This window comes from Salmo salar, chromosome 05, assembly GCF_965601325.2.
Source record: "Salmo salar chromosome 05, fSalSal1, whole genome shotgun sequence".
Classification (NCBI taxonomy): domain Eukaryota; kingdom Metazoa; phylum Chordata; class Actinopteri; order Salmoniformes; family Salmonidae; genus Salmo; species Salmo salar.
The window spans coordinates 60,279,319-60,292,207 of record NC_138295.1 but is presented as its reverse complement, the minus strand read 5'-3'; the positions used below and the strand labels follow the sequence as shown (position 1 = coordinate 60,292,207).

Sequence of the window (12,889 nt, the reverse complement as noted above, 5' to 3'; positions counted from 1 at the left end):
ATCCACAACATCTCTTTATATAAATATTATTTCATATACTGTAGATCATCTATGTAATCAAGTTAGTTTATTCTTATTCCCCGAACTGAATATATAAAGTTGTATTGTCATAGCTAGTTATAAGGCTGAGTAGGAGCCATAGACGTTAGAGAATAAGAGCATGCCAGACAGCTGCCGTAATGCCATTCCAGCACTCAGCCTTTCTCTCTGTGAATGGCTGTGGTTTCCCCCTTTATTCAATCAGTCATTGCACAGATTTGGGCAGTAAGCAGGCAACCGGCAGCTAAAATAGCCAACATTGTTCTGAAAACTGACTAATGAATGACAAAAAAGGGGGAAAGAAGGCCGTGAGGCGGGAAGAGGAGGAGGTGAGGTCACCCATTGTTCCTTGTTGCCTATTTTATCCCTCGGTCTTCCCATGGGATGGTTGTTATGGAGGGCCCAGTGCAGCTTTGTTAGCTAGCCTGCTTTGGGGTCAGTAAAGCTGGGATGGTGCCAAATCTCACCTCCCACACCGCCCCTGAGTCTCACTCACTTTAATGTAATACACAGAGGAAACAGATAGATGCAGAGGAAGGAGCCAGCTGTTTTCTTGGCCTGTTCTAAGGGTATACTTTCCTCTGAGCTTCATCCAGATTTCAACAGACACTGGATAATTATTCTCAGAACCCGTTGTGCACTGGTCTTTCCTCTATCAGAAGAGACTACTGGATAATAGACCGTCATTGTAAAATAGCTGACGGTTTCTTAACTGACTTGTCTAGTTAAATAAATAAAAAATATTTCAATGTAGAGTAATATCAAAGCTGTATCATGAAATAAGTCATACAAAGTTCTTAAGCAAAAATAAAATGATAAACATATTTGTCAATTTGTTTTATTTTTCCATGTATGTTTTTTTTGTGCATTTCTACAGAGAGAACACAAGCCAAAAAACAACAAGTTTATTTTGCCGTAATCGTGAACAAAGCATAACTAATATGGTACCGTGTTGTTTCATTGTATGTTAGTTGTACGTTGTGACACTGCATTGTGAAATGCTTTAATAAAATGAAGGCAAACTGTTCTTCTAGGATTTCAAACCATGCACTGCTGAACATCTAGTCAAATGGCTACCCAGACTATTCACATTGCCCCCCCTCTCCACACCACTGCCACTCTCTGCTGTCATCGATGCACAATCACTTTAATTAACTCTACCTACATGTACATACTACCTCAACTAACTGGTGCCCCCGCACATTGACTCTGTACCGGCACCCCCCTGTATATATCGCAATTTTTTACTGCTCCTCTTTAATTACTTGTTACTTTTATCTCTTATTCTTATCCGTATTTTTTTAAACAGGCACTGTCGGTTAGGGCTCGTAAGTAAGCGTTTCACTGTAAGGTCTACACCTGTTGTATTCGGCGCATGTGACTAATACAATTTGATTTGATTTGCTGCTTGTAGTGTGTGAGTTGAAATATCAAATTATAATCAGAAATAATAATTACTCAACTACTTAAGTCAAGGGGTATGAATACTTTCTGAAGGCACTGTATATATCAACTGGAGTCCTTATCAAATGGACTTAAGATGTTAAGATAAAAGTTTCGACTAGAAAAAACAAGCTCCCAGGTCTTGTGCAATGAAATACCTTGGTTCTCACTTTTGCTCTAATTGATTTCCTTCAATCAGTGCAATCAAATCAACTATCAATTAATGGCAGTTCAGAATGCTTTGACTTTCAAATGTCCTTTCTTTGGTTTTTAATTAAGTTACTTTTGTTCTTCAAAGGGGGGGATGGGCAAACCAAAACAAATGCTATTCAAACATCAATTTGTAAAACGTACAAAAAATGGCCCTCAATGTCTTGAAATGGAGTAGGTACACTGGTGGTTAGTGTCAGCAGGGTGTGCACCAAAACACAACTTTGGTTTTTGAAAACAGCATAAATATTTGACGGTCTGTGCTATCTCGCATCCTTGGGACGTCCCTACCCCATTGAAGTTGACATTTTAAATGGTGTAGGTAAGGAATATGGTTATAGTTAGGGTTTAAGGTAGGGACATCCCAAGGGTCCCGGGTAGCACTGAATTGTCATGACATTCTATGACAGTACATTCATGTTTGGATGAAATTATCGTTTCATTTACTTTCGACTGTGATGATCAATGTGAATCAATGCTCAAATTCAAAACCTGTAAAATGTAAATAGTTTTACACTCTCAGTAACACTTGTTACTTCTACTTTACTCCTTATAGAAACCATGCTGAAATTGTTACTATTCTTCCCCATATGACCAGGAGTCTCCCTCATCTTCAGAAGTAACATTCACACCCTCTACCACATCTCTACACACCAGCTGCTTCACCTGTGAGGGCATCTGTTTGTCCTCTTCTCCAAGGGTGGAAGCTTTAGGTGTGTCGCTGTCCATCTTTGTGTTCCAATTAGCTGCCTGTGGATTCTCCAAATCCACCCAGGATAGGTTGTCAGCCAAGGCTAGGTTCTGATTGGGTAGTTCGGTCACATGGTCATACGGCTCATCCGGTTGATAGGAGGCTCCTGTCTCCAGATTGGAACCCCAGAAGTTGTTGTGTACACCAGAGCTGAGGAAGCTGTGGAGGTCCTGGCCTTCGCTGTCAGTTTTGGAGGATCTTTCGGAGTCTCTCTTGTGACCTGCAAAAGGATCTCTAGATGCTAGGTGTTTGTTTGGACTTTCTAAGACTTCCCATTCATCTGTCTGAAGACATTCATTACTTGCCTGATAGCTAGTGACCTCCTCTGCAGAATGTTCAATAAGAGTATTGCAATTCTCATAGTGAGAGACCGCCACATCTAACAAGTCTTCCTGATCTGCAGTTAGATTTGCTTTGGTGACAGGTTGCAAATACTGGCTTGCATTTGGCGACTCATCATCTGTGCTGTTAGACTCTTCTATATCCAAGTTGTTCATGTTGGTTTGACTCTCAGGCCTGCTGTTTAAACTGCTGTAGATAGAATGGCTTTCAGTGAAGTCTGCATGAGTCAGCATATAAAGGTTCTGGTGATCCTGTCCTTCTATTTTGTCTGGTACAGCTTCAGTTCCCAGTCCCCCACTGAATTCCTTATCTTGAGCCAAAGATTCTTCTTTGGATATTTCTACTGAACTTTCTCTAAGAGATGTGTGTTCAGATGTCATTAGAATCCTAGAATGCACCGAATACCTAACCTCTGAGGAAATACACTCTTGCTCAGACTGATTCAGTTTCTCGCCGCCTGAAGGTATATACTCGGGATCGGATTGATTCATTTTCTCTCTGTCTGAGGGTATATGTTCTTGCTCATATAGACTCAGTTTGTATTCACCTGAAGTTATATACTCTGGCTCAGATTGATTCAGTTTCTCGCTGCCTAAAGGTATATTCTGTTGCTCGGATAGATTCAGTTTCTCTCCACCTGAAGGTAAACACTCTTGCTCAAACTGATTCAGTTTCTCTCCGCCTGAAGGTATGTACTGCTCTTCAGATTGATTCAGTTTCTCTCCGCCTGAAGTTATATCCTCTGTCTCGGATTGATTCAGTTTCTCTCCGCCTGAAATTACATACTCTTGTTCAGATTGATTCAGTTTCTCTCTGTCTGAGGGTGTGTGTTCTTGCTCATATAGATTTAGTTTCTCTCCGCCTGAAGGTATGTACTCTGGCTCTGATTGATTCAGTTTCTCTCTGCCTAAAGGTATATTCTCTTGCTCGGATTGGTTCAGTTTCTCTCCGCCTGAAGTTGTATACTCTGGCTCGGATGGATTCATTTTCTCTCTGTCTGAGGGTATGTGTTCTTGCTCATATAGATTCAGTTTCTCTCTGCCTGAAGGTATGTACTCTGGCTCTGATTGATTCAGTTTCTCTCTGTCTGAGGGTATGTGTTCTTGTGCATTTACATTCAGTGTCTCTCCGCCTGAAGTTATATCCTCTGCCTCGGATTGATTCAGTTTCTCTCCGCCTGAAGGTAAATTCTCTTGTTCAGATTGATTCAGATTCTCTCCGGCTGAAGGTAAATTCTCTTGTTCAGATTGATTCAGTTTCTTTCCACCTAAAGGTATATTTTCTTGCTCCGATTGATTCAGTTTCTTTCCACCTAAAGGTATATTTTCTTGCTCCGATTGATTCAGTTTCTTTCCACCTAAAGGTATATTTTCTTGCTCCGATTGATTCAGTTTCTCTCCGTTTGAAAGTATATGCTCTGGCTCAGATTTATACATTTTCTCTCCATCTGAGGGTATATGTTCTTGCTCACATATATCCAGTGTCTCTCCGCCTGAAGGTAAATTCTCTTGTTCAGATTGATTCAGTTTCTCTCCGTTTGAAGGTATATGCTCTGGCTCGGATGGATTCATTTTCTCTCCATCTGAGGGTAGGTATTCTTGCGCATGTACATTCAGTTTCTCTCCGCCTGAAATTATATTCTCTGCCTCGGATTGATTCAGTTTTTCTCCGCCTGAAGGTATATTCTCTTGTTCAGATTGATTCAGATTCTCTCCGTCTGATGGTATGTGTTCTTGCACATATACATTTAGTTTCTCTCCATTTGAAGGTATATGCTCTGAATCGGGTTGATTTATTTTCTCTCCATCTGAGGGTATATGTTCTTGCTCACATATATCCAGTGTCTCTCCGCCTGAAGTTGTGTACTCTGGCTCAGATGGATTCATTTTCTCTCTGTTGGAAGGTATATTCTCTTGCTCGGATTGATTCAGTTTCTCTCCACCTGAAGTTATGTACTCTGGCTCGGATTGATTCAGTTTCTCTCCGCCTGAAGGTATATTCTCTTGCTCGGATTGATTCAGTTTCTCTCCGCCTGAAGGTATATTCTCTTGCTCGGATTGATTCAGTTTCTCTCCGCCTGAAGGTATATTCTCTTGCTCGGATTGATTCAGTTTCTCTCCACCTGAAGTTATGTACTCTGGCTCGGATTGATTCAGTTTCTCTCCGCCTAAATGTATATTCTCTTGCTCGGATTGATTCAGTTTCTCTCCGTCTGACGGTATGTGTTGTGCCTTTACATTCAGTGTCTCTCCGCCTGAAGTTATATAGTCTGCCTCAGATTGATTCAGTTTTTCTCCGCCTGAGGGTATATTCTCTTGCTCAGATTGATTCATTTTCTCTCTGTCTGAGGGTGTGTGTTCTTGCGCATATAGATTAAGTTTCTCTCCGCCTGAAGTTATGTACTCTGGCTCGGATTGATTCAGTTTCTCTCCGCCTAAAGGTAAATTCTCTTGTTCAGATTGATTCAGTTTCTCTCCGCCTGAAGGTAAATTCTCTTGTTCAGATTGATTCAGTTTCTCTCCGCCTAAATGTATATTCTCTTGCTCGGATTGATTCAGTTTCTCTCCGCCTGAAGGTAAATTCTCTTGTTCAGATTGGTTCAGTTTCTCTCCACCTAAAGGTATATTTTCTTGCTGAGATTGATTCGGTTTCTCTCCATTTGAAGGTATATTCTCTGCCTCGGATTGATTCAGTTTTTCTCCGCCTGAAGGTATATTCTCTTGTTCAGATTGATTCAGTTTCTCTCCGTTTGAAGGTATATGCTCTGGCACGGATGGATTCATTTTCTCTCCATCTGAGGGTAGGTATTCTTGCGCATATAGATTCAGTTTCTCTCCGCCTGAAGTTATGTACTCTGCCTCGGATTGATTCAATTTCTCTCCGCCTGAAATGATATACTCTGGCTCGGATTGATTCACTTTTTCTCCGCCTGAAGGTATATACTTTTGTTCAGATTGATTCAGTTTCTCTCCGTCTGAGGGTGTGTGTTCTTGCACATATAGATTCAGTTTCTCTCCGCCTGAAGTTGTGTACTCTGACTCAGATTGATTCAATTTCTCTCTGTCTGAGGGTATGTGTTCTTGCTCATATAGATTCAGTTTCTCTCCGCCTGAGGGTATATACTCTTGTTCAGATTGATTCAGTCTCTCTGAGTGTATCTGCTCTACCTCCTCACTGTATAATATGTCTTGTGTCTGGGAAAGTTCAGTGTGAGACTCAATTTGAAGACTCAGTACTGACTCGCTCTCAATCATCTGCCCAGTAAAGTGTTCACTGTAACTGGATATAGATAAATTCTCTAACTCTTGCTCCACCAATCTATCAATTGTTTCTTCATTATAGTCCTCATCAGAGCACACCATGGAGTACTCTCCAGGTTCTGTAAGTTCCTCATAAGATTGCTCCTCTTCTGCCTTCTGAATCAACTGATCGCCAGCATTCTCCTCATCGTTCTCCTGTTTAGCATGCTCCTTTGTTTGGCTAGCATCCATGTCCTCTTGGTGAGTGGAGCCCATGTTACTTTCCTGATCTATGACATCCACTTCTGACTCTTCATACAGATACTCCATGGTGTCAAACTGTTTGGACTTGCCTTCGCCCCAGGTGTCTGTTCCTGTCTGGCAAACCTCCCTGTCCTCTTCACCATCACTGGAGTCACTTTCGCCCATGTGTGAAGCCTGAGTGTTGACATCCGTCTCGTCACTCTTGTAACGGATCAGGGGGTGTGTGTCGGCTAGTGTGTTGTCCTGAGCATAGCTGTCGCCTTCTAGCTCAGCCCTCCATGAAACAGAATTATTTTGACAGAGGTTTGCCTCATGATCCTCTTTGTCATTGTCAGATATATTCAGTTTCTCTCCACCTGAAGGTATATGCTCTTGCTCAGATTGATTCAGTTTCTCTCCGTTTGAATTGATATACCTTTGCTCAGACTGATTCAGTTTCTCTCCGCCTGAAGGTATATGCTCTTGCTCGAATTGATTCAGTTTCTCTACATTTGAAGGTATATCCTCTTGATCAGACCGATTGGGTTGGGTTTCTCTGTTATTCCACATCTCTTCCTCTTTCATATGATACTTTCCTTCTTTCCAATCATCCATTCTTTCTCCAATTCCATTCTCTTCATTGTACCCTTCCACTCTATCCCATTCATCCTTTACATCCCCATTGGGGTTCAGTGCATTTTGTTCCTCACGTTTGTTTGACATATCATTTTCATCATCCCCTTTTCTGAAATGTATATCACCTTCCACCACTCTTTCAACATGGTGAAATACCTCTTCTGACCAGTGAGAAGCTTGATCAGATTCATATGAGATAATCTCCTCTTGGTTGAACTTATCGATTCTTTCTGTCATATCATTTTCCTTATTGAATCCTCCCAATATCTCCCAATTATCCTTACCATACCCATAGGGGCGCAATTCATGTTCCAATTGATCTTCATCTTTGTTAGACATATCATTTTCATCATCCTCTTTTGTGAGATTAATAATATTCTCATGGTTGAACTCGTCGATTCTTTCTGTCATATCATTTTCCTTATTGAATCCTCCCAATCTTTCACAATTATCCTTATCATACCCATAGGGGTGCAATTCATCTTCCAATTGCTCCTCATGTTTGTTAGACATATCATTTTCATCCTCTTTTGGGAGATTAATAACATCTTCCTCCACTCTTTTAACATGGCGAAATGCCTCTTCTAAACCGTGGGAGGCTTGAGAAGATTCATATGACATATTGTCCTCTTGGTTGAACTCTATTGGCTTGTTGTAACTTTTCCCAGCTCCATACTCAAAAGCTTGACTGCTTGTGAAGGTCTCAAATGCTTGTTTTAGCACTGATGCAGTTTCAGATTCCAAGCCTTCATTTCCCGCCCATTCAGCATCTTTACTTGCTGTTTCAAGATCTCTTTCCTCCGATGCATTCATGGGACCGTAAGGCATATCTAGTAGAGGTTCCTCTTTTTCAAAAGACATTTCAAAAGGTAAATCATTATCATCATTCGCTGAGAAAGCATAATGTGCCCCTGTCACCAAACCTGCTCTCTCATAGCTCACTGAAGGGCTGAGGAGCTCTTGAGCATCAGTGCTGAACACAGTTGGCATACTGAAGCTGGTCTCAACCTGGTGACTCATGGCAGATTCCAGAACGGGTTTCTCTTCAGCAAACCAGGTTCTGACTGTGTTCTGATCCTCTTCCTCCTTTTCCATATCCCACATGGATTGTTCCTTATGGTCAGATCCAAGCCAAGATACAACATCAGCTCCTGCTGTGGGAGGTGAGAGAGGCTCCGCATGGTTGACTTCTTTATGGACATCTTGAGGTCTGAAGTGGTCGACTGAAATTCCGTCCTGTGGTACTTCGGGGTAAGGTGGTGAACAACTTACCTGGTGGTTGGACCCTACGCCAAAGTCAATATGCTCTTCTTCTGTCTTTCGACAACTCTTGGGTGTTTCGTTCAGGGTTACCCGATTTTGAGTCCAGATTGGTGATGCGGACATCATTGTTACATTGGATCGTGGGCTTGCTCTATGGATGGTAGAGATGGGCCTGATCATATGACTGGTAGCCTGCTGTGACTGGAAGCTTTGCTTAGCCCCTCGAGAGCTGGGCACTCCATCTGTGAATGACATAGGAAGATTATTGAATAGGTACACCATACATAATGGTACTGGGTAGGCCACAGGCCAGGGACTATCGTAGATAGACATCAATAAGGTTGAAATGACACTGACAATCTTGACAATACCAGGAAACATTCACCAATGCTTTGATTGCTTTTTGTCTTACAATCTCTGTCTATTCCAAAATGTCTTCAGTTTTATCTTAGGTTGACAGGGATCTCGAAACCCCATCCCAAAGTCAATATTAGGAGACATGTTCTCCTGAACAGAGGTTAGACAGTAATGGAGAGATATTGATCATGACATCCTTCCCCTCCAGTCTGAATTACCGGAAAGCAAAGCCATATGGCTCAATAACCTTTGGGGACTCTAGGTAGCTTGCGTTACAGAGCACAAAGCGCCTAGCTCAGCCCCCTAACCAACCCACACCATCCCCCACTCGTTTTTGTCTAATGTGAATATATACACGGTACAATACAGAGTCAGGACTCGCCCAGTATGAGGAAGTATGAGGAAGTATGAGGAAGATGCCTTTTGGTTTACAGAAACATTTATACAGTAACAGGAGTACATGTCATGGAGGTGTTGGCTTTGACACCTATCAATATCATGTTGTACTACAACACAGTCACTGATCTAGCTGGTTGATTCCTGTATGAAGTGATCATTTACCAGAGATGTAGGTGCTCCTTAGCTGATTTGTTGAAGAGAAATCCCCCTTCAGATTTTCATTGTCCAGTAATGCTCTGAAGGAAAAGAGCAGACACAGACAAACGAGAGAAGGATTCATAAAGGGAAAGTGATGTAATATTCTTTTTCAACACTATCTAGAAAATCTTATGTCCTGGTTAGAAGCAGCTTGAATACTAATGTGACGAATAACCTTTTTTTTTACTTTGGTCACACTAGGGGGGTATTCTGAAATGATGTGTCATAGGGTGGGGTGAGAGGAGTGAAGTGGGAGGGCTTTTGTTGCCAACATGAGATCTGTTGTTATGGAAATGTGGGGACGACATTGTCATTGACGAGCCATCTGCTGTGCATACCACTGCCTTCAATTCCCCCTCTCACATACTCACAGCCTAAAATACAGGCATGCACGGCCTGACATTCTGATTAGCCCAAGCAGAAGTAATACAATTTGTATTCACAGATATGGACCATGCCCATTCCAACACACATTCAAACCAGCATCTCTAATGAAACAATACTTAGAAATACTTATAAACGGGTGCACATGAATATCCCAATATGATCGCAGAATTACACTGCAAGTGTTGCTCAATGTGTTCTATTGCGTGTTGGGATGTACTGTATAGGTACCGATAATAAGAATTTGATGCATTTAATAAATCTCTTTGAGACTTGCTCTCTCCTTCTCCCCCTGCCTCTTATTCCTGTTCCTCTAGACTCCCTCCCGTAGCTCATACGCTGGTCATTCCCTGCTGATACCTTGGGGTCACTATGGAGTGGGAAGAGACCAAGGGAAAGAGAAAGGCGCCACTATAGAGGCCCATATAAAGTTACCCTGCTCAAGACAGCTGAGACTGGCCTTTTCAAGGGGATGACCTTTGGGCCAGACGGCTGAGCCCTATTGGACAACAGGCCTTGGACATCTACATATTGTTCCACATTCTCACATGGGGAGGGGTGATGGGGCTCAGTCTGAACTTCCAGTTGAAAAGCCATTTTTGAATGTGATAATACTAGACATCTAAATCAGCATGGACATGGGGCTAATAATGATGGCTTTCTCACAAATCGGTAGAAAAGTAAAAAGAAAAAGAACATGTTTGGAAAAGAAGGGGAAGATAGTAGTGAAGATGGGATGATTGGGACATTTGCCTCAATGTTCATATTCTGATCGACAGGCTTTATTTTTGCAGACATCAAACATACGTGGGCTCGGTGTCGCTTTTTCAGCTGTTGCCGCCTTCATCAGAGCATGTTCAAAGCAACTTGAGGTGACACTTTTATTTAAACCTTCCCACGCCTCTCTTACATAAAAAATGACACTACCTCTTATCACCTTTGGCTGTGTGCCAATGGTCTTTCATGGCTTCCTCCCCTCGTCTCCTTTCCCTCTCTACAGTTGATAAGTAAAATAACTGGATGGATGGCCATCAACATACTTTGAAGATAACTAACTTGTTTTCCTTGTATGTTTGAGACTGAAGTCCAACTTGAGATCCTTGTATACAAGTAATGTTTTCAAGCAAAGCTCCAATTGACATCAATGCATGATTTACTAGTTACCCTTTAGCATTTGGCCCAAAATGTCTATAGTTTCGTGCTAAAGGTATGATGAGAGAGGTACTGTGACATGTACCGTACCTGTATGTGGCCACCTCCATGCCTAGAGACATCTTCAGCTGCAGCAGACCCCTACTTTCTGTCAGGAGAGTGTCAATCTGATTTCCCAGCGCCCCCTTCTCCATCTCCAACACATCCAGATGGGCCTGTGGAACAGGAAAAGGGAAGAGAATTTATTGGAAATGGCATTGATGTTATCCAACCATAGCACATGAACAGGTATTGAAGGCACCGAATTATGGTTCCTGGTCCCATGGCAAGAGCTTATGCCCAGCATAGAACATAGAATGCTCAATGTTGTCTTCCCTGCATCTTATGGTTGGGCCCCAGTGTGGATTTTTAACCTTTCTGGACAAATGATGACCTGGAAGTAATTCCCAGAGCCCCAGCCTAGGCCGAGTCCAACATGCTGTTTCTGTCCAAACATTTCATTAGCATTTAAAATGAAAGGGAGCACAATATAAGCCTTCTCAGAGATACTGCGTTGGTATGTTTCTACTTCATAGATATCAGACTCATTTGGACAAAAACACCTTGTTTTCCTAAAATTACCATATTGTTCCTGTTTTTATTTTGGGCCATGTCCATTTGGAAAAATGTTCTGCTATGACTGACATTTGAAAAACTTGGTTTTGCTCTGGTTTGCTCAACTGGAAGCAGCTTTAGCTGTCTCGATTAACTGGCAAGATACACAACAAGCACATTGTAATTTGTCTTTGGACTGAAATCATTTGAAGGTCCTAAATCCCAGACAGCAGTCACATTCAGACAACACACTCAAGACGTTTTAAATAATGCATGATTATTAAAGCGTCACTCAATATGGAATTTAATAGTATGGTTAGGAATCTCACTTTTATGGCTTCAGTCTCAGTTCAGGTGAACAGGAGTTCTAAATAATCAAATTGATACTGTTATATGATTGAATTAGTAAAGGACACTTAACAAAGTTACCTATGAGATATTGACATGAATAAACCCACACCCATAAATACGCCCACACCAAAGACCAGGGTCGGCTACTTTAATTGTTCTTACCTGCAGGTTTTGTATCTCTTGCCTCTGCCTGTCTCTTTGTTTGGCCACACTCCTCTCCAGATACTGCCTTTTATCCTGGGCTGATTGCAGCTCATTCTCCAGGGCCTGAAGTTTCAGCTGGCTCTCAATCTTCTCCTGGCCCACCTGGGCCAACCGGGTTCTGGCCTGGTTTAGAGACTCGTCCAGGCTGTCCACCTGGCCCTGAAACACCATGGCCGCCTCATGCCACGCCCTGACAGCCATCTGGGAGTACTCCTCACCCAGCTCCTGGAGGCTGGGCAGCTGGGTGCCCGTTTGGGGTGGAGGGGGTGGCAGTGCAGGTCTGACATGGATTAGTGTAGCCTGGAAGCCGGCAACATCTTCCTGGTGGGTTTGTATCTGGAACTGGATTTGTTTCTCTAGCTGGCTCACCTTCTCTCGTAACCAGATCTGAGCCCTCCTCTCCTCCTCCATCTGCTTCCTGCTGTCTGCCAGCTTCTTCTTCACCTCCCCATGGGCGTCCGCCACCCACTGTCTCTGCAGCCCCAGGACTTGGAGCTCTTCACCCAGGCTCCCTAGCTCCAGCTCCACCCGATCCTTCTCCCTCCAGGCTTCCTCTACCTCTTGCCTGGCCAGGCTCAGCTTGTCCTCCAGGCCCATCCGCCCCCCCTGGCCGCTGCCCCTCAGGGCCTGGATCTCCTGGCATAGTAGCTTGTTCTCCTCCTCCAGCAGCCTCACTCGGCCCAGGTAGGTCTCCAGGCGTTGGTTGAGGTTCAGCATCTGGAGCTTGTCGTCGGTCCGGTGGCTGTGGTGGTGCCGGAGGCGGTGGAGCTCCATGTCAGAGAGAGAGGACAGATAGTAATGCTGGTTGAGTAATTCAAATGTTTTAAAGTAAAGAGGGCCTCACTCTGGAGCGAGCAGTTTCTGTCAATGTGTGTGAGGTGCTGATTCGGTCTCTCTCTCTCCAAGCCTGTGTGTGAGGGTCAGAATGTGCTGTGAGGCTGCTTGCCTCCTGGAGTGTGACCGCTGGTGAGATACTCTCCTTTCATACTGGAATGAATGCAGGGGGAGGGCAGAGGGGAAGACAGGGGAGGAGGGATGGAGAGGAGGGAAGAGAGGGAGGTGGGAGTGAGCAATGATGTCATTT

General features: G+C 43.2%; 1 protein-coding gene across 1 annotated transcript; it reads right to left on the bottom strand.

Moving 5' to 3' along the window:
• Positions 1-861: 861 nt before the first annotated feature.
• Positions 862-12,789, bottom strand: LOC106605312 (uncharacterized). Its single transcript, XM_014200792.3, has 4 exons — positions 11,764-12,789; positions 10,747-10,871; positions 9,085-9,158; positions 862-8,408 (listed from the first exon to the last, which is right to left on the bottom strand). The coding sequence occupies exons 1-4, from the start codon at positions 12,577-12,579 to the stop codon at positions 2,269-2,271; spliced, it is 7,155 nt and encodes a 2,384-aa protein (XP_014056267.3). The 5' UTR covers positions 12,580-12,789; the 3' UTR covers positions 862-2,268.
• Between the last annotated feature and the right edge of the window lie 100 nt (positions 12,790-12,889).

What these genes read in the sequence shown, in the direction of transcription:
- LOC106605312 (XM_014200792.3), bottom strand. Translation starts at nt 12,579, where the DNA reads ATGGAGCTCCACCGCCTCCGGCACCACCACAGCCACCGGACCGACGAC. An exon ending in AAGAGATACAAAACCTGCAG is followed by an intron (nt 10,872 to 11,763) that starts GTAAGAACAATT and finishes CCTGTTCCACAG; the next exon opens with GCCCATCTGGATGTGTTGGA. An exon ending in ATGGAGGTGGCCACATACAG is followed by an intron (nt 9,159 to 10,746) that starts GTACGGTACATG and finishes CTTTTCCTTCAG; the next exon opens with AGCATTACTGGACAATGAAA.